The following is a 20,748-nucleotide window of genomic DNA, read 5'->3' on the forward strand; positions in this document are numbered from 1 at the left end:
ACTCAGCGTGTTCCATTTGGACGTCAAACCTCAAATACAAAGCAACGCGTAAGCGATATGAACAGTCGCGCCACGCCAACCACCTAATCGATATCAGCCATAATAAACATCGACGAACGACCATTTGTGCGACCAACTGAGCGAATTTTGCCCCCATGGAAAAGAAAAACAATAGGAAAAAATTAAATTGAAAACGATTTTTATTAACTTTTAGTAATATATTTTGTGCCATTTGGCCAAATTTCTTCTCTTCGTACACCTTCAATTCTTGGTGGGAGAAGACCGAGAGGCAAGGTACATTTACACGGTGGACGGCGATGTTAAAAAAAGACCATCTTTCTCTCGTAGATGCCGGATCCTCCCTAGCTGTCTGATTCCCCGAGCCTCTATGATCATTACGAGAAGCCAGAACTCTTTGTATACGGTTAAATTAAATCCATCCCTTAGTCTAAACACGTGCGATAAGTACAAATACAAAAGTTACAAAATTACGGAATCTTCGTCTTTTTATGATATTTTTGTATTTGTTTTTGGTTTTTTTTTTGGGGGGGGGGGGGGGGGCGGAGGTGGACCAGGGGAAGTTTGAATGGAAATCAGGAAATCAAGTAGAAAGTTTTCCGATTTCTAAAGCCAGCAACCACCGTAAACCGGTGAAATGAGGGCCCATGGGAGAACCGACCATCCCCACCCCCTCCTCCACTTTCCAGAACATGTGGTATGGTTCGAGGATATATCGGAGACGCACTTAGCAAAGGGGAATCACGACTTAAAAGAAGAGAAAGGAAGGGGCAGGGGGGAAGGGGGGGGCGGATATAGCGTACAAGTATTTCACTCCGGAATACCGAAAAAAATTCCATCTGTGTATACAATGAATGTTGATCGACGGAAGAAACGGACCAAACGAGAAAGGAAAAAAATACCAGACTGCAAAGTAGGTTCGCGTACTTAGCGTTCGCTCTTAGGTGATCAGTCACGTGTTGTCACGATTACGAAAATGTGAGCAAACCTAACATTTATAAGAAATTTAAGTGGGTGACCTTTTCTCTCCAATGATCGCGACTTGAATGACATGATCCAAATAAAGCCTTTTTTTCATTAAACATAAGATAATGAAAGGAGATAGCAGGTCAAAATGTCTCAAAATATAGGTGTTGCTTAACTCTATGATCTCTCCCGTTTTTTTTTTTTTAATATTATGATCGACGTCGCCACCTGAGAGAATCAGTACTGTTTGCGAACTTAAGCCATGTAATGGCTAACCATTTAAACAACCTGACAGTTAAAGTGCTTCTGCCTATCACTCCAAATGGCGAACTCTTCTGCTATCAAATTGCCACTTACATAACATAACCTTGGGAAAATAATGAACATTGCCGCTCAAAGAGGCCCTTATTGATCGGACGCGTTAAAAGACTTGATTTACAACCTGTCTGGCCCGTGAAAAAAAAACGAATATTGATGGGAAAAAAAAAACAAGAATAAAGAAAAAGAAAAAGAAAACAGCTTCAAGACAAATTAACTTGTTGCCCAAGCATGCAATTGTTAGCACAAAAAGCAAAGCGAAACAAACAAGCAAAAAAATATATAACTCTAAATATAATAATGAGGAATAAAATAATGAGTTTGAACTATACGATAAACACATTAGCAAGCGGCAAGAACAATGGGAAAGCAAATGCACTTTTGAAAAATATTTTCTGCACTCAAACATGCGTTTTCAACCGCACCATTTATTGAACCACTGACGAATATGATATCAACATGAACCTTCTCGAATCCCACCTACCATGAGCTATCATCGAAAAATGAGAAAAGAGGACGTTTTACATCAAAACTTGTGAAAAGCAATTTTACGGTTCTTTTCGTTGTCGATAAAGAACTTCACATCGGGCTCCATCGATCAAGGCAGGAAATGTTCTTTTAAAATTAATGTTATGATTGCGTTGAACTTTGACTTTTTTCATTTCACCGCAGCTTTCTGGACATCATAAAAATATTGAATTATTGAATGGAGTCAGTTGATAAGAAAACAAGTTGATTTTTGCGATACCACGATAAAGATGGCCCCATACATCAGCGGCATGCAATGGTTTTGTGAAGGGCAGGATCGCCTACCTTGCAATTCTTGCAAAAACTGAATACACTAAATTATTTTTTATGAATTCCGGGCTCATAAAAATCCCTGAAAAGAATTTCGGAAGGGTTTATATATAAAAGCAACACCTTAACAAAAGGACGATAAAAATTTCATTCACCCAGTAATTAGAAAATCGTGCTTCATATGTGAAACAAACGAAACTTTATCGACCGAAAATATTCAACAAACAAAAAAAATGCCGCAAGGAGACACCGAGTTAACCGTTCTATGGTAAGAAATAAATGCCTCTTTTCTTCAGTGTTCAAATATTAGTTTTGTTGCAAATGTTAAAAAAAAAAACAACTTCAATAGGAAAAATACTTATGGGGATATAAAAAGAGCAATTTTAAAAACGCAACAAACACAGAAGGAGCGGATAACGATTTTGCTGCCTTGTTGCAACGAGAGCGAACTAATTGTCCAAATTTCACGCAAAGAAAGTTGAGAGACAAAAGGACAAGAGTTCGCTTAGAGCTATTATTGTTGTCACTAATTGTGTTCTCCGGTTTGCTTCCTAACAGTTTACCGTCCAACGACACTTTGCAGCATGAAAAGAAAATTGTCTAAACACCTTGCAAAGGAAGTACGATTGCACAAGAAGAAGCCAAGCACACTATTGGTCATTTCTCTGTTATTTCACATTGCACATCCACAGTGAATCCGGTAAAATATGATAAACCCCTGGAAACGCTAAACCATTTAAAAGCGGGACTGCATTTTATAAACCGCACCGGTACTTGCGAAACCTTTTTTCCTACACATCGGTCATCCCTTTCTTTGTCCTTTTACTGTCGTCTGCAGACAGATCCCTATTTTTCAGTTTTCAAAAACCCATATGAGGAAAGTCATGGCTTTTAGTAAAACATTTTTAAACTTTTAATCCTAGAGTAAACGTGACTACCCTTTTATAGGAGTCTTCCCGGCTGTCGGAGTGGGAGGAAAATAGGGATTTTAAGATCTACTAAGGCGACGGTGACGAAAATGTCTCTTCTATATGTACCTTTGCACAGTCCTTAGTCTTTCCCGGTTATTTCATCTCGTTCAGTTCGTACAATGTGGGCGAATTATCTTAAAACTGAATTTATACGAACGGTTTAAGAGTAAAAATATAGAAGGAAAGATTTGCATTTGTGCACTCGCGTTGTCCTTAAAACCTCAAATTTGGTGATTTCACGTTGTTGTTCTACAGAGTACAGCAATAAAATGCGTGCAGCACGATTCTTTTTCCTCTTTTAACCAACGATATAATCGTTTTGTGGCACTCGTTTCTTAAACTCTTTAATATGTTGACACTAACTCTATAATCGTTTCTGTCCTCTGCCACTCGATTCATTCAGTTTTGCAGCTTGAAACTCAGTAGTTTCTTGCCGGCAGCTGCACATTCCTGGCACACATGATGAAACCTTGTAGTTCGCTCTCAACTCGTCAATGATACTTGCATGTGGTTCCAAAGCCCCACATAAAGGAATGCTTCTGATTTTCTTTTTAGTTTTTTGTTTGTTTTTTACTCCGACCGACCGTCCCAAAACATAGGAAACGCATTCGACAGTAAATAGAGAAAAACGGGGATGGCCTACATTCATAAAAGGGAAAATTTATCTTGATCAAACAACGGTGGCAGATGTTTCGCAAGGTTACAACGGAAGCTATTTACAACAAAGAACAAACGTCGCTAGACTTAAAACTGTAAACTACCAGGCATACACAACTTCAATTGAAAATATTTCGATTTCTCTTCTGTGGTTTTGAATTCAACTCTGACAAACTGCAATCAGCCAAACAGATTGTCTCCTGTCAGTTGGGGGGCTCTTGATCATTTTATCAGTGGTTGCCTCGAAGCGTTTATCAGCGATTATCAAAGCGGAGTAGCTGTGAACGTAATTGATAGCTAAGCGCACTTAGAATGCAAACAAATTAAGCATTTGCATTTCTTCATACCAAAAAGCGAGAAAAGATAATGTCCCAATAGAGCGAGTTTCAATCGAGTGTCGTAAAACCAAAACCCAAGTAATTACTTTGGCCAATCAAAAAGGACGGTGACAATCTGGTAAACCAATCAACACTCGAAGTAACCGACACAAAGCGCGGGAAAATGTGCACGAGCGAGCCACGATTGGTTTTGGTTTCACTTCTGATTGGTTGAAAAAGTGGCGTGAGAACTTTGAACCAATCACTGAGTGAAGTAATGCAAAACCAAAGTAATTCGCTCAATTGAAAACCGCTCTATAGGTATAAGCCTTTTAAGCCCTGCCCCACAACCTCAGCTCAAAGATTCATATCTGTGTTAGTGACACCATTTACAAAGAGTGGGGCACAAAATTCCTCGTGTTGCTGTAGTCTCACTGGCCTAATCCCTGCAGTACATATGGTCGGCATGGTGTGAAATCTTAAAAAGACTCACAGTGCATGAGATCACGAACGCAAAAAAAGCCAGGAGTCAAGGACATTTTGCCTGAAGATACTGGACTTAAAAGAGATACAAATAAAGATACAACGGAAATAAAAATGGAACGATAAGCAAAGGTCAATCTTCCAGCTGTATTGCAGTTCAGTTATCTATTGTAGAAATACATTCTCGTTCAAATTGCCGGTGCACAAACTAAAAAACGTTTGTCAGGCAAGGGGACTTCGCAAAGTGCTGGAATATTCTCTCTTCCGTTTCCGGTGCCACTTGTTCCCAATCCTGCGCAGCAATCTGTGCTTGTTCCAACCAAGTCTCTGCCTCAAGAGAGCGTTTTCACTCACGTGACTAGAAGGTATGCTAATTTGATGAAACAAAAGAAACTCTTTACATAAAAATATAGTTCAATTCCCAAAGGCTTAGGTTGGAACACCTATATATGGCCGCCGTTTCCTTGTTTTGGAACACCAACATGGCCGCCGTGACGTCACGTGAAAACACTCAATTGAAGGATTATTCTTGATTCTAAAATGGTTAGGTTTTTTCTTCTTCTTTTTTCTTTTTTCTTGGTAACCGACATTTTTTACTGTGTAAGATTGCCTCTTAGCAGGTGTTAATACACGTTTACGGCAACATTTAGAAGAAAAAATATTGACATTTAAAAGAAATGACATCCCCACTGTTGGTGATGTGGTAGTCTGTAGTCTAGTGGTTAACTGAAGGGGTTATTAATCAAACGTTCCCTGATTCGAGTCCTGCGAGTCCAGACATCGGGGTTCGGCTTGTTAAAGAAAATATGTTCATTTCCCATGATCCCTATCGAGCTTTCAGTGTCCAAAATGAACGATAATACTTCACTTGGAACAAATTGCCATCCCGTAGCTCAGCGCAATCATGAGCTCTCTCGGGGTCAACGTGCCACGGTGCGCTAAGTTAATCTCTGCTGAGTCACTTGGTTGCATTCTGTAAGATTCCGCCCGGTCCACTTCACTTGGAACAAATTGCCATCCCGTAGCTCAGCGCAATCTGAGCTCTCTCGGGGTCAACGTGCCACGGTATTCTTTCACATCGTCCAGCCATTGTCTTCTTGGACGTCCTCTGCCACGCTTTCCTTATACATGTACCTGTTAGTATAGTTTTTTGTAGACTGTTGTGACGTACTATGTGTCCATAATATGTTAGTTTGTCAGATTTTGTTCTTGATAGTAGTATTCTCTTCATTTCTTACTTTGTCCTTCTAGCCATTTTTCTGTATATCCACATCTCAAAAGCTTCAATCTTTCTTTCTGTATCTTTGTATAGCGTCCAATCATGTTTTATCCCCATACAAGGCTTTAGGGTGAATGTAGCAGTTCACAAGCCTCTGTCAGTCTTAAAGCAAGGGAGATATCTTTTGACGTGAATATATCTCTTCGCCTGATGAAAAGGGATTTTGCTTCATCAATTCTTTTGGTTATTTCTTGTTCCTTCTTTGCTTCTTCATTTACTATTTGACCCAGATATTTAAAGTGTTGGACTTGTTCTAGGCTCTTTCCATCTATTTTTATGTCTGCTTTGTTCCCTTTTGTTTTGCTAATAACCATGGTTTTTGTTTTGTCAGCGTTCATTGAGAGGCCCTTTTTCTCGCTTTCAGTCTTCACTGTGTTTACGATTTTCTGTAGGTCTTCGTTGCTGTTTGCCTGAAGTGTTGTGTCATCGACGTATCTGATGCTGTTGATGTTTTTTTCCACTGATGGAAAAAGCCTCTCAAATCGTTTGATTCTCTGAAGATATATTCTGTGTATATGTCGAAAAGATAAGGAGAAAGCACACAGCCTTGTCTCACACCTCTTTTAATTTCTGCCGAGTCTGATAAATCCTGGTCGACTATTATCGCTGCCTTTTGGTTCCAGTAATAATTCTGATGTCTTTTCCGTCAATTCCTGCTCTTTCCAATGCTTTTATGATTTCGTGGTGTTTCACTTGGTCGAATGCTTTAGAGTAGTCTATGAAGCATGCGTATATTTCTTTTTGCACTTCAAATTGTTTTTCGGCCAGAATGTTGAAACAGAAGATCTTCTTTCTTTATTTGCCTGGAAGACAAATTGTTCAGGTCCCATTTGTTCATTGAAGAATTCGCGAATTCGATCTTCGGAAGGACCAACGCTAAGGGCCTTACAAAAACTAATTATTCTGGTTTCTCAGATAAAGACTACAAACCGTAGCCGGCGTTTCACAACACTTGCTAGTGAAAAGAAGAGAAATGTGCGGAACGTTCAATAACCCACTCCCCGTTCGAAAAGATGAGGAGACTATGATCTCCGGCGTTGCGACTTACAATGCATTTGCGACCACCAATACAATTAAGTCCTGGAGAAGTCCGGAGGGGGATAGCTGATAAATGTACCGGTACTTTACTTCACAACAGGAAATTGTGTTTCCTCTTACCTTCACATGTAAGCTGCTCAAAAGTCTAGCCGGAGGTTAGAAGACTGGCAAGAAAGGGCCCCAGGCTTTCCACGGATTGAATCTTCTTGTGTTCTGTTAGCGGTTTCTGCCAGATCTGGAGGAAGGTGTAGTTTCTAGAGGAATCGAGTAAAAGAAGTGTTGGCAAGGCCTTATGTCGTACATTTTGAAACAAAAAAAATATATATATACAGTCAGTAAGGAATGACAGAAAGAAAGCGCAAATACTCGAACAGAAGTGTACCTCGATAGTCATCTTTTTTCGCCTCAGTTTGAAGGCGAGGTCGAAGGACTCCGGCGAATGACCAACCAGTGAGTTCAACCGAGGCAACCGAATGATGTGGAAAAGACCTGTTATAAAATCAACCCGTCAGAACTCAAGAGCAAAATAAACAAACAAACAGACTGGCCCTGAAAAAAAAAAAAAATAAAAAATAATAATAATAATAATTTATTCATTTCTAACATGACTATGATCAGATGCGCATTCTTAAGTTATAAATACGAGATAATATAAATAATAGATAAATATCTAACTAAAAATATGGCAAGGACTACTAATACATCAAAAAATATATATACAATATGGTAAAAACTAATTGATAAATAATTAGCGAAAGTATTATTAAAATCTCTGTTACGTATATGCATGTCTAAAAAGAAAGATCTTAAGATGAGCTTTAAGACTATTTACACAAGTGATTGAGCGAAGCTCACTAGGCAGAGAGTTTCACAATGACGGCGCTGAGACGGTGAATGCCCAATCTCTTAGCGTGGCCTTAGATTTCACTGATGGCATAGCTAGGAGTAAAGTATTACAACCCCTGAGAATATAGCATGATGTCTTGACACTTATTAAGGACTGTACATATCACTCTTGTTCACGAATCACTCTGCAGTGAAACAAGAACAAATCCTTTTCACACTAATACAAGACTCGGAATAGGGACATCGTTTATTGATAGCTAGACTATAATAATACGGGCGGCGGCGGAAAAGAAAGGAAAAAAAACTATTTAACGACTCAGAATCCAATATAAAATTCTTACAATTCATTTGAACGACAGTAAGTTATAGCCAAGCTAATATACAGTCACGTTGAGGTTACAGCCGCGAAATTGACACAAGGGATAAAGAAATCATGGGCATCAAGTGACCTTGAGCCCCTCACGAACTAGAGCAGAAATAGGAGCACGCAAATGCCTCCTACACAGTAACAACCACATACCGACTGCTAAGCAACGCGTGTGTTCCAAACGCGATAAAATACACTTTCCTTGAAGTCTTAAGGTTGCAGCTAGCAGTAGTAGTAGTAGTAGACACTTTATTGACGTGTCCAAACCCTCTAGTTTGGGCGATATCCCTTATAATAATGTGGAGACAATTATAATAAATAACATTATTCAAAAAAAAAAAACAAAAAACTGCCTACTAGATGCATAAATTATAAAATAAGAATTAAGAAAACAATTAAGAATTACACAGATAACAGCCCCTGCAGCCATCAATCCATCTAGCAAAGAGCCGCGGTCACACCATGTGTACGGTTTTTAAAAATGGCTAACGATGCAACTGACCAGTCTACAGTTGTGAGTTTGCTCCTAAATAGCGCAATGTATGTTTGCCATAAGTTACTGTGTTCTACCTAGGAATTCAGGGTTTTCGTTTGAGGCCATTCCATGCCAATATTTGAGGGGTTTGTTTTATTCTTAATTATAATTATTTTTACTTACTTTGTAAAGAGAATGCGAGTGAACTCCAGCCTTGCCTGGGAAACTGATTCTTGGGTTCCAGAAACACTGGAAACAGCGTTTCTGAGTGTTCTATGTTTAAAATGGCCTGGGAAATATGTCCGCTAACATACTTTACAAAACTGTCGAAAACCCTGGGAAATTAGCTGAATTCGATCGAGCTGAAAGCATGTACATGTTAGACGCCCCTGGTTGGTTGATAGCCCATTTCCAAGTTGCTGCATGCCTCAGTTTCAAAGCGAGTACTGGTGCAAAACCATTCAAATGGAAATGAGTTGCGTATGCTTATGCAAATCAAACTCATTTCCCTTGCAATAGTTGAGCACCAAGGCTCACTTGGAAACCGAGACTAACAGCAACTCGGAAATGGCCCAATCTATCTGATACAGAAGCACAGGACCAATGCCAGACGTGCTAATTAACTGGGTGTTGATTTTCAAAAGGGAGGAAAGTTGGTGTCCCCGGAGAGAAAAACCTCGACTGAAATTCAGAGGGGAGAGGTGCAGATAAAGACCACTTCCCCAGCCTGACTCCCCATGCATACAGAGATCATGCTTGCTTCTGCTCCGACGACTTCTCAGTTGCAAGAGTGGCGCCATTTTTAAATCCAATGACATAACAAGAAACAAAACCATAAAAATTGCAAAACTAGCAGCCCCCAATGTAGGATTAATTATGACAGGACATGTTAAAATTACCGTGGTAATCTTGATAAACTGGGTTCGTTTCGTTATCAGAGCCAACAAAGGATTCCAATTTCACCACAGTATCACAAAGTCTCTGCATGCGGCGAATCAAGGCTGACTCCTAAAAAAAAAAGCAAAAGCGAGCTTCACATATTTATATACTTAGGAAAGCCTAAGGGCGGACCTCCTCAATTATTAGTTATGTTTTTGTTTTCAGGTATTCTTATAACTAGTCTGCTTACTAGTCGACCAGTCCAGACTTGCTCTGACTTCCGCAGCACGTCACTATAATTTCGTCTCTTTACTCGGGCTCTTTCTTGCTCTTTCTCTATTCTTTGTTGTTTGTCACTAAATTTAGCCCGTTTTCTCTTGCTGTCAGTCGCTCTCTTTCACGTTGATCATCGCTTGCTCATCGCCTGCTAACTGTTTTTTTTTCCTTTCTTTCTCTTCTTCCCTCGTTTTACGACATTTAAAAAAAGATACGCAGCTTAATTTTGGGTTGTCTTCAAACTTTTCACTTGCTTTACTAAAAGTCTAAAGAGCAGTGGCAAATGCAGAACGCTGGCCATGCAACTTCCCGCCAAAAAAACGCGGGTACCAACACAAGCAACTTCCCGCCTAAAAAAAAAAAACACGGGTACCAACCAACACACGCAACTTCCCGCCAAAAAAAAAAAACGCGGGTTCGCGTATTGGTTTATAAGTTGAACGTAAGGACGGACAGACGTACAACGACGACATAACCAAAATCAAAATTCCTCGCATTGATGGATTAACATATTTTCTTAATCATGGTACTCCGCCCGCACGCCTTTGGTGCGAGGAGCTCCGCTAAAATTAATTGCACAACGGAACATTTCACGACTTATTGTTTACAACCTCAATACATGTACTTATCTTAAGCTAAAAGTGAAGCTAAAGGTACAGGTCGGCCCGAGTTTAAACCAAGATGGCTGGAATTGCAAAGCATTAAAAGGTCCAATGGCATTTGAAGCTGAGCTATTTCTTTAATGCTGCATACAAACCTGGAACAGGTGAGTGGGAGCCGTTATGAGACATACAGCAAATGCTGAGCGCATCAAAGCACGTAATTGGAAAAGAAATCTGGTCAAAGTAGTATTAATGGCACTTGGTGTGCTATTCTCTTCACCCCAGAGCGGCGAGCCAAGGCCATGAAGAACTATACGAAGAATTGTTCTGTTTTCAAGCTAAAACAAGAAAGGAAATTTCTTGATTGCAACATAATTTTAGGAACCCCCAAACCCAAAACCAGATTTTAACTGTTTCTGCCTGCAAAATCCCCACGAGTGACAGCATAAATTGCAAGCGAGGAGCATAAAAGGGCTTCTGTTTTCTCCCCTTGTCACGCACCTTTTCGATTTCGTACCTCAGTTCTACAGACTGGAGATAAAGTGGCTAATATGTTGTTCCTTCTTTAGTCGAAGGTTGCGGGACCAGATTCCGGGATGTGGGTCGCGGGTTATTTGTCACCATGTGCAGATGACGGGTACCCTGACCGTTTACAAAATAAAATCTAATAATTCTTGAAAAAGTGCTGTACCATGAACCATGCAAGTACAGGTGTAAGTTACCGGTAATTCTTAAGCACTGTAAAATGAAGACGATTTTTACCTAATATTTCTAAACCATGTTTACTCTGGTTGTGTGACATTCATATGTTTACTCACATGCCCCAATCTGGGCCATTTAGTTTGTCACTAATCAGTCCTCTACGATTTCAAAATGCATTTGCTGTGCCCATGCCGATGAGATGTAACCACTTGCACAGTTTTTTCCAATGACTCAGAGTCAGCGATAACTTTGATGTTCCAAAAGGTGATTTCCCTCAACTCGCAATTGACAAGCTGAGTCAAGTTGCTTGAAAGGTGTTAAAAAAACAGGGACCACTGAGGGGGAGGGGCTGGGGGGCTACAGCCCCTCTCCACTTTTTCTTACAGTATTGTTTTTGGTTTGATCAAAGACTTAGTAATTTACACTACTCATACATAATACCAAGACCTAGTCACCCCCTCCTTCCCCTCCCTCACTTTGAAACTTACTCTGCGGCCCCTGATAAAACAACGTTCTATTTTGGAACCTGCCTTGCTCTTGATAATCACATGAGCTAATACACATCGGAAATTAACTGGCCAATTCCAGAATACGTAGGAACTCAAGTTGCAAGAGATAGCACAAAATTTAGAAAAAAACATGTTGCAGCTTTGTGAGTTGTAAGTGCTGTGGAAACTGGAGATAAGCGCCGGCCTGATGGGCCTTCTGGCTCGACTAAGCAGTGGCTTTTAAGTGCTGTGAAAAGTATTAAAAGCAACTTGCAACTTCCAAAAAATTGCGGCTAATGTCTGCAGGAAAGTATGGACATTTTTTGTGCAACTTGTGTCCCACCAAAACGAGTTTCCAAAAAATTACACAAGCTTTACCTGCACATGTATCAGGAATGATTTCAAGCGATTTTTCTTACCCCTTTTTCGGATGTGCTAAATCCCCCATCCTTGACGGTTGATGTTATTCGGGATATTAAAGTTTCGTAGACAGTAGCCGGCTCATAATTCGACCTTGTACATAAAAATGACATATTATTCTTTTCAATCAGACCACAAACAAAAGTCAGCATAATAATAATTATTCCAAAATATAAGCTCACATTCTCTGGAGACACAATAGTCAATATTGTGGCAAATGCAGACAAAGTTGTAAGAGAGGTAGGGACTGCAAGCAGAGAGGGCCAGAAGCCTTTGGTCCAAGTATGGGAAGTGGGGGGCAGGCCCCCTACTCCTTCCCTAGGAACAAGGGTCATTAGCCTTTGTCAAATACGAGAGAGAAAAAGGAAGAAAAAAGGCTAAAAGAAAGTAATAATACTGTTATAGCAAAGGTGGTAAATGTGATTGACCAACAAAGTCTTCTCTACAAATTTTTGTATATGATGGGTTGAGAAGGCCCTCACAGTGGTGTACAGGTTTGTTACCATTTATTCATTTAAATAATCTTTTCAATCATACTGTACCTTATTTCTATTTACATGTACCACTATTTCTTTAAGTTGATTTATTTTTGAATGATTGTTTATTGCTGCAGCAGTGAGCAACTTCTAACAAGTAGTTGCAAAGAACTGTAGAAAACATGAAAACAAATAGGGTTCAAGTTAATTTCCCTGCTATTTCACAGAAAACTGCTCACAATTACTAATCCAGCAATCAAACGAAATGAAAGCTCATCAATTGCAGTTTAGTATCACATCCCAAATGATTACATCATTGGTACATGTCATTAATATTATTCAATTACCTGTATTCATGATATTCCTGCAAACTAACTTCCTGTCTTTTCACGGGACATTCCAAAAGGTCTGCTGCTTCATTTGTAACACTAAATGTCCGAACAGGGACTGAGTATACTCTCTCCTCATCCATAACTTTGGTCAAGTCAAAGTAGTGTCCAAATTTGGCATAGGACAAAGTAGACTGTTTTTTAAAGAAACAGAACCTATTTCAGGACAGACTGAGGCACCTTATGCAAATTACATGTACATGTAATTCAACATTATTGAGATGTTTTCCTTAGTACTTTCTTAGCTTTACTTGATGAAATTATATACATGTATGAAATGGATTATATTATATATGAACTGCGGATATAAAATCAAGTGAAGCTATGATCCTCACAGTTATGAACACAATTATTGCAATTACGTAAAGAAGCCTGAAAAATTCAGGACTTCAAAGGGTTTTGAACCCGTGACCTCGCGATAACGGTGCAATGCTCTAACTAACTCAGCTATGAAGCCACTGACGTTGGGAGCTGGTCATTTGTGGGTTCCAATGTTCCCGGGAGGAATAAATCAACGATGAAATAATATATGAAATGGATCATATATGAACTGCAGATACGAAATCAAGTGAAGCTATGATCCTCGCAGTTATGAATGCAATTTTTGCAAAAATTGTGTTCATAACTGTGAGGATCATAGCTTCACTTGATAAGATTTACTTATAGAATATTATTTTGATTGTTTGATGACATCCAAACCTTTCACCGTTGTGATTTACCTTTCATCTTTCAAAAGTCAATTCCCAGAGATGAATTTTTAAAGTAGTGGTTGCAATTTGGAAGGCTGATTAAGACAAAAAACTAACCTCAAACTTGGGCTGAGTTTGATATCTCCATGCAATCCTCATGGATGAATCTGTCGAAGAAACCTTTTGCTCTGTTTCCTGAACATGGGCACCAGACGTTTTGATTTCCTTGTCATCTATATCCTTAGGAAGATCCTGACAACATCATAGAAAAACAGCAAAAAATTATGATTTTCTTGTCATAAGCCAATGGCAAACTACATGTAGTTTTTATTTGTGTGCAGAGGCCACAATCATGATACGTTTTTGCCAATGCAAGTAGTCCAAGAGTGGCAAGTCTCCGGATGCATGGTTTGGGAAGTACAGTGTACTTTACCTTGAGTGCATTTTAAAATGATCAGATGATCTGCCTTGTGCTGGCATTTCTGGATTAATTTTTGCCCCGTGAATCAAGAATCAAAAATTAAGTTCTAATCGTTATTTAGCTCATGTAAAAATAAAACAATTACATGTATGTTACATACATGTACTACTACTACTACTATTACATTGTACCACTACTACCACTACCACTACCACTACCACTGCCACTGCCACTGCCACTGCCACTGCCACTGCCACTGCCACTGCCACTGCCACTGCCACTACTATCATTATTATTATCATCATTATCATGAGTCTACTTAAATATCATTATTATTATCATCATCATCATGATGGTAATTTATTATTATTATCATTGTTATTATATCTTGGTATCACGTTATTTACCTTCAAAATGCTGCTAGGATCAGGCTCTGAAGATGCCAAAAATATTGCATGACCAGATACAATTCCCTCAGCTAGAAAATACTTTGACAGCTGCCTTGCATAGGAACCAAAGGTATCTTCCTCTAAAAAGACACTGCACATTAATTTTTTTTTTTAAACTAAACCTACCGAATTATTATTATACCCAACAAAGGAAACTTAGACAGTCACTGTAAGACAAAATAATATACAGTGATGACAATACATGTAAAGACCACAATGCTGATGATGACAGCGACGGTGCCAATGATAATGCTGATGATGCTGATTAATGGTAAGATAATAACAATCAAAAGAAATATTGGACAAGTTTGTAAAGGCACATACCTACCATGAAAATGGTTCCTACAGCAATGCCGCCTCCTAAATATTTTAAAACACGAAAACATTTTTTTTCTAAAAATGATAAATAAAAATTAATCTTTATATGCATGGCTAATGCACCGATCAACTCAAAACTTCAACATCCCTTCCCCTGGGCTTTGGCTTTTGGCATTTGAACTTGCCCCTCGGGGCAAAATGGTGTTCAAATGCCCTACCCAGCCTACATGTACCATATCATCAGATTTTGTAAAACATGTAATTTTTCCTCAAAAGATTCCTTTATTGTATCCGCCATTTTGAACGCTTTAATTTTTTAAAGTATTTATGTACATTACCCACTCGCATACCCTTTGATTGACATGGCGGTTTCTTTTGGAGTGTCGGCCTGCCTTCAAAAAATCAGTTGCACTGCAACAGATTTTTTTAAGTGGACCGATTTTAATTTGAATGAATCGGTCGTTCATCGGTGACCCAGTGGCAGTTGATTACCTCTAACAGAAACATACAACTTTCAGAGCTTTAACAATTAAATGCGGGGTGTGAAAACTTACCACACTTCCGGTTCAATTTTCCCCACCCCACACAGGCAAAGGTCAAACTCCCCACTCCCCGGGCACAGAAGATTGAAGTTTTGATTTGATCGGGGCATAAAAACTACATGTATAAAAACAAGAGGCTAGTCGGGTAGCCTACACTTTGTTCAATGGATTTTTAGTTGATTTCCTTTAAAGTTTACAGTACATTGCAGTGTTTTTTCTGTTACATTATCTTGCTCAATCTAGTTCAATTCTGCAGTCCGAAGTCCAAGTCCACATTCTGTGACCCAATGATGGTGTCACCCGTAGGTCAGATTGTAAAATAGTTGTTTACATTTAAAACTGTTATGAACAACAATGATTCCAATGCCAATCACATGCGTTACAAGTTTCTATGAAGATATTTAAAAATATCTAATACTTTTTTTTAACAATGGTGCACCTATCAATGTTAAGCCCCAAGGGGGCATGGGGTGGGGATTTTGACATTTTCTGAAAAAGAGAGTCAAATTCCCTAACCCGCGATAAGATAATTGGCCAAAAGTATCAAAAGCCCCCACCCTGAGGTGGGTAAAGGTGGCCAGAATATTACCCTTAAGTAAATTTTCAGCTCCGAATATTGCATTTCTAGCTTTTTGATTGGCTAAAAAACTCCGACTATGAGCCAATAGTCGAAGTTTTACATCATATGGAAAATAGTGCGCCAAGATGCTCTTTCCGGACGCTTTGTAAAATTGTGGAAATAAAAATCGGCTGCGAAACCCGGTTTGAGAATTTACTAAAACAATTATTCCATTCTCCCTTGTTGGATATGAAGTGATTATAACCAACTCGCGCTACGCGCTCGTTGGTTATTTTATCACTTCATATCCAACTCGGGCTCATGGAATAATTGTTATTTAGACCTTGCTGCACACAATAAGAGACTGCAAATTATGTATACATGTACAGCACTCACCTTTCGTTCGGCCACCACTCGCAAGCCTGGGAAGTTCATTCGAATGCCTTCTGGGTATTTTCCAAGATTGCAGAGTTATTTTCAGACAACCTCGTTCCCAGGGCCTTTCCCTCAATACTTGGGGAGGGAAAAGCCTTGGGAACAAGGTTGACTTCCAAGCCCTCTTCATTATCCAAGATCAAAATCCCCACCTTGGGGATATGTCGTACGACCAAAATCCCCACTCTGGGGACAGACCTCACAGTCAAAGTCCCGTGGGTGGTAACATTGATAGGTGCATAACGGAAGAATTATAAAATAATATGTGTAAAATTAACCTAATAAGAACCCTCCGAGACCTTTAAAATGAGAAATGGAGCGTACCTTTTTGAGGATGAAAACTAGCACTCATTCAAGTAAATAATATTGAGATTACGACGCTACAATGTCATGTACGTTTAAGTAACTTTCTAAGCTTAAATCGGCTAAAATCTACAGTAGCTGAATCTGTAGATAAAAAACGGAGAAGCCTTTGCTGTTAATTATTCGTTAAGCTGCAAACTTACCGATCATATTGTCCATGGACGGCACTCCTGAAGATATTAAAAGTTGATTGTTGTGCAGAGACGGTCTTGTTCCTGGGGGATAAATGGTGCGGCTGCGGATACCTTTCTTTCTAAAGCTGGTTGCCATGTTGGTTTATTTCACATTAAGGTGTCATATATCAACGATCTACCAATTTGAATGGAGTAGCCGCTGAAATGTACAGCATTCCCACTTTTTTGCTCGAGCTTGATCGGTCACTCAGGCTTACTGTTTTCTTTTGTTTAATGATCAGCATTGCAGATAATCGGCTGATGAGCTAGTACTACATCTTTCGAATTTGTCAAAAATATACATCCCAAGTAGCATTTACCGATGCATTTACCACAAACAATTCTTATTTCCCGCTTCGCGGGCGCTCGCAAAGTGCACACACACTCCAGAACGAACCAATCCGAGCAGTTGTTGTGAATTCGTTCACTCACAATAAAAAGAACCAATAATCGAGCCAATGAGGAATCGTTTTGAAACTAGAGGCGAAAGTGGAATTCAGAGGAGATCTGGTGACCAATTTGTGACTTCTTGGCGATCGGTCACGTCAGTACTCCACTTCAAAGTCGAGGAGGGTTTTCATAAATTTAATTTGCGACAAGGATTTTCACTCTGCCTCGAAAATGAGTGCAAATGGAGCGCCTTGTTCATACTCCAACCACACTCTCGAGAAGGTAGCAAAAACTAAGGCTAGTCTGGAAAGTTTCTATGCTAATTTGATAACCCAGCATCAAGAAAGGCAAAACAGGTCTGTAATGTCCGTCGACACTTTTTTTCAGTTTATTTGTAAATAAGAGATTCCGTTCAAGAAGTATATCTCCTCTGAGTGCCCTAATCTGTAAATTCATTCTTCGAGGTGGAGCTTTAAAGACAGCGTTGAGTAAATATCTTGATTGTAGATGGAGAGTTTTGGAAATCAACATGGAACAACAAGGTTTAACGGAAGAAGAGGTTTGTTACGTGCTAATTTTTTTGTCCAGCCAATCATTATTCACAACCGTGTACTGAATAACCGAAGCTACAATTGTAGTTCAGAAATAAAGCGCTCGTTCATTTTATTTGCGAAGAAATCGATTAAAGGTATCCTCTTCATGTACGTACAGATTAGTGTTAAAGCTGTTTCGACGCAAATTGATTGGTCGATGGTCGTAAATTTTTGACACATTGATCATGAAATGTTCATGTACAATCTGAATAAATCCCTTGTGCTGTTGATTGTTTTGAATTTCGTTAATATAATCTGAAATGAGTACGATAGTTACTGAGCTTACTTCGTCTTTCGCATGATTATCTTAAATGTTTCTTCCCTTTTACAAATTTATGCAGAAGCAAGGTATATTTTGTCCGAGTTAAAGCTTAACTTTTTTAACATTCTTGTGTGTTACGTTACATTTTCACCATATTTTAATCGCTGTACGAAGGGGAAAAAATTAAAAATATATTTATGATATTGCAAACCTTATGACGAAAGTAACAAAATAGAGAGCCAATGTTGCAAGGTTAATATGTGCTAAATTAATGCCAAGTAATTCTGCGTATTTGCATGGTAAACCGCAATGATTTTCATGACAATTGAATGACACAGCACGGTAAGGATGTTATTTGCTGCCAGAGGGCAATAATTTCCTATTTGTTGAAAATTTCCATTTGGTTCAGACTTGAATTTGTCTCCCAATATTTTGTTTGAAAAGTGCAAGACAGCACTGCAATTGTATATTGTTTTTAGTCATTGCAATTAATAATATGGATGTTAAAGCCAAACTGAATTAAACAATTTCAAGAGTGTGAGCTTAGCTGGATACTGGATACGTTCCAGTTGTCTGTCACCTTAACAGCATTGATTAAGGCAATAATGAGCGGAATTGTTCATTGTCTGTGAAGGCACTGAGCTTGGCGCTGTCTCTGTTTTGTGAACTTTAAAAAGAGATGAGTTAATACACTGTGGCAAGAGTGTATCTTCTATGATTGGCCAATACGAAGGCCATATTAATTGAAACAGTGCTGCAAACTTGTACACTTGAATTCATGTTGTGCTTTCTGCTTGATTTGACTTTAATTAAGATTATTATAAGCACCTTGCTGCCATTGTTTTGTTGTCCTATATTGTTGGTTCCTTGCTTTTTGCTTTTTCCACTTTCATTATTTGTATTCTGAGCCAAATACATTAGTGGAGAATGAGCTTTAAGAGCTTAATAACTTGTGGCAACAGTGACAGGGCTTTCAAAGTTACTGGATGTGCAAGATTAATCCTAGGTTGTCAAGACACTAAATGTCTGAAAGGTTTGCAACAGACTGCCACTGTATTAGAAAAGTACCCTGTATAAGCTGACATTTTGTGGGAAAAATCAGGATTCACACTATCATGACAATAGACCAATTCGGCTAACTCAATGTTGTACCCAATTCAAATCTCTCGGGGTTAAGATTCTTTGTGTGTTGAATTTGCATGACAATAAACCATTCACATTTAAATGATATGGAAATACTTGGAACAAAACGTTTTATTCCCAAAAGACTCGAATTGGGTACAACATTGAGTTAGCCGAATTGGTTTATTCATGAAAAGTCATGGAATTTGAAAATGCACTTTCCAGGCCTGGAAAAGTCATGGAATTTGGGTAAAATGGCCAAGGGCATGGAAAAGTCATGGAATTTTATTTTCTTTTCCCGTCTATGCTCTTTTGCTTGATAAAAATCTTGTATATATCCTGCAATTGGTCTAATGAATTAAATGATATCTACATAACCTGTTTTGCTGCATAATTTGAGTCTTTGGGGTCTCGATATTTTTTGGTCATTAAATTTCATTCCTCATTTTCAGTGTGACTGCTGAAAAATTCTTTTTTTTTGTAATGTACCATGCAGGGCTGTACTTAAGTCAATAGCCATATCACGACAATGGCTATGGTGAACAGCCAGCTACTTTCTACAGCCCTCTGTAATATTAAATACATAGAGGATATTACATGGCCGCGCGGGGATACAAATTTTATCTTCGAGTGCTGAAGGTATCTCTCACGAGTGAGCAAAGCGAACGAGTGAGAGATACTTTCAGCACGAGAAGATAAAATTCGTATTCCCAAGCGGCCATGTAATGTTCTGTTTATTATATAGATATTGCTGAAATGTCCAAATTTAAAACAACTTGTTTTATTAATTTTCAAAATGATGAAAAAGTGGTCACCAACCGCTAAAACACGCATGTTGTGTAACAGAAAACAAGATATGAAAGTTATGAAAAAGAAATCATGATAATGTCAAATTTTGCAATAAAAATGTTAATGCAGTAGAGGAGAATTATATTAAAGCACACAAGTATCTTACAATGAAGAGAAAGCTCGCGTTTTATTGGCTAATTGTGTTGGTTACCATGAGAACACCTATATCCTCACATGTGAAAGATAAAAATGATATGTTCACTGCGCGCGGTGAAGATATGATTTTTTAGTAAAAGGAGAAATCCTGGTATTTCATCAATATCAATAAAATAATGTAGTTTATTTGATATAATCTGCAAAAATGAAAGAAGTGTAAACTTTTGAAATTGAGTTTACTGGCTTAGCTGAGTTAAGGCTTCTTTTAGTCACCACTGTTTGAATATGACAAAGTGATCATGATCATGAATTAAATTTGCTCATGACTGCTTTAATTGTTACTCAGCATTGAAAGAAAAGATTTTGTTTATATTTACCATTATCTTAAGAAACAACAGTCCAGAAGCCACCTTGCAAGGAAAGAAACCGAGTTTCTGAGGCTAAAACGATCAAGAATTGGAAAGGAAGACTTTGACTCATTGAAGGTTATAGGAAGAGGAGCTTTTGGTGAGGTGAGGTACTTGGTACATTTTTTCCTTTCAATAATTATGTACTCCAAAGGCAGTCCAACAGTGACTATACTGTGTTACTTGCATGTACCTGAACTGTCATCTGTTCAGCTGCAGACCGCGGCAGAAGACAGAAATGGGTTAAGGTGATTCCCTTGTTTTGCACCGCGCATCTCATACTGCGCATAACATTGCAACTGGGAGATGGCAGTG

At 38.7% G+C, this 20,748-nt stretch overlaps 2 protein-coding genes and 1 long non-coding RNA gene across 6 annotated transcripts in view; 2 read left to right on the top strand and 1 right to left on the bottom strand.

The window, feature by feature from the left end:
* The first annotated feature begins 612 nt into the window (after positions 1–612).
* On the top strand, positions 613–5,708 carry LOC138059566 (uncharacterized). Its single transcript, XR_011134221.1, has 2 exons — positions 613–1,905; positions 2,659–5,708. It is a non-coding gene; the product is annotated as an uncharacterized lncRNA (long non-coding RNA).
* Positions 1,904–16,840, bottom strand: LOC138059564 (elongator complex protein 4-like). 3 transcript variants are annotated; one of them, XM_068905204.1, is made up of 11 exons: positions 16,685–16,840; positions 14,649–14,684; positions 14,283–14,404; positions 13,572–13,706; positions 12,724–12,899; positions 11,900–11,993; positions 10,446–10,628; positions 9,433–9,541; positions 7,228–7,334; positions 6,966–7,099; positions 1,904–4,006 (listed from the first exon to the last, which is right to left on the bottom strand). In XM_068905204.1, exons 1-10 carry the CDS (start codon positions 16,809–16,811, stop codon positions 6,983–6,985), a joined length of 1,206 nt encoding a protein of 401 aa, XP_068761305.1. In that variant the 5' UTR covers positions 16,812–16,840; the 3' UTR covers positions 1,904–4,006; positions 6,966–6,982. The 3 variants fall into 3 exon arrangements, with proteins under 3 accessions (XP_068761305.1, XP_068761304.1, XP_068761303.1); XM_068905203.1 differs by having other exon boundaries at positions 1,904–4,898; XM_068905202.1 differs by having other exon boundaries at positions 1,904–6,610.
* A 387-nt stretch (positions 16,841–17,227) lies between these two features.
* LOC138014225 (serine/threonine-protein kinase 38-like) overlaps positions 17,228–20,748 on the top strand; it is a 21,341-nt gene continuing 17,820 nt past the window's right edge. The window contains exons 1-3 of one of the 2 annotated variants that reach the window (XM_068861249.1): positions 17,228–17,460; positions 17,612–17,663; positions 20,416–20,538. In XM_068861249.1, coding sequence (XP_068717350.1) covers positions 17,336–17,460; positions 17,612–17,663; positions 20,416–20,538 — 300 coding nt within the window. In that variant the 5' untranslated portion in view covers positions 17,228–17,335. Of the gene's footprint in view, positions 17,461–17,568; positions 17,664–20,415; positions 20,539–20,748 lie in introns of both variants that reach the window. The other variant, XM_068861250.1, reaches the window with a different exon arrangement.

The sequence above is a fragment of the Montipora capricornis genome, chromosome 8 (assembly GCF_036669925.1).
Source record: "Montipora capricornis isolate CH-2021 chromosome 8, ASM3666992v2, whole genome shotgun sequence".
Classification (NCBI taxonomy): domain Eukaryota; kingdom Metazoa; phylum Cnidaria; class Anthozoa; order Scleractinia; family Acroporidae; genus Montipora; species Montipora capricornis.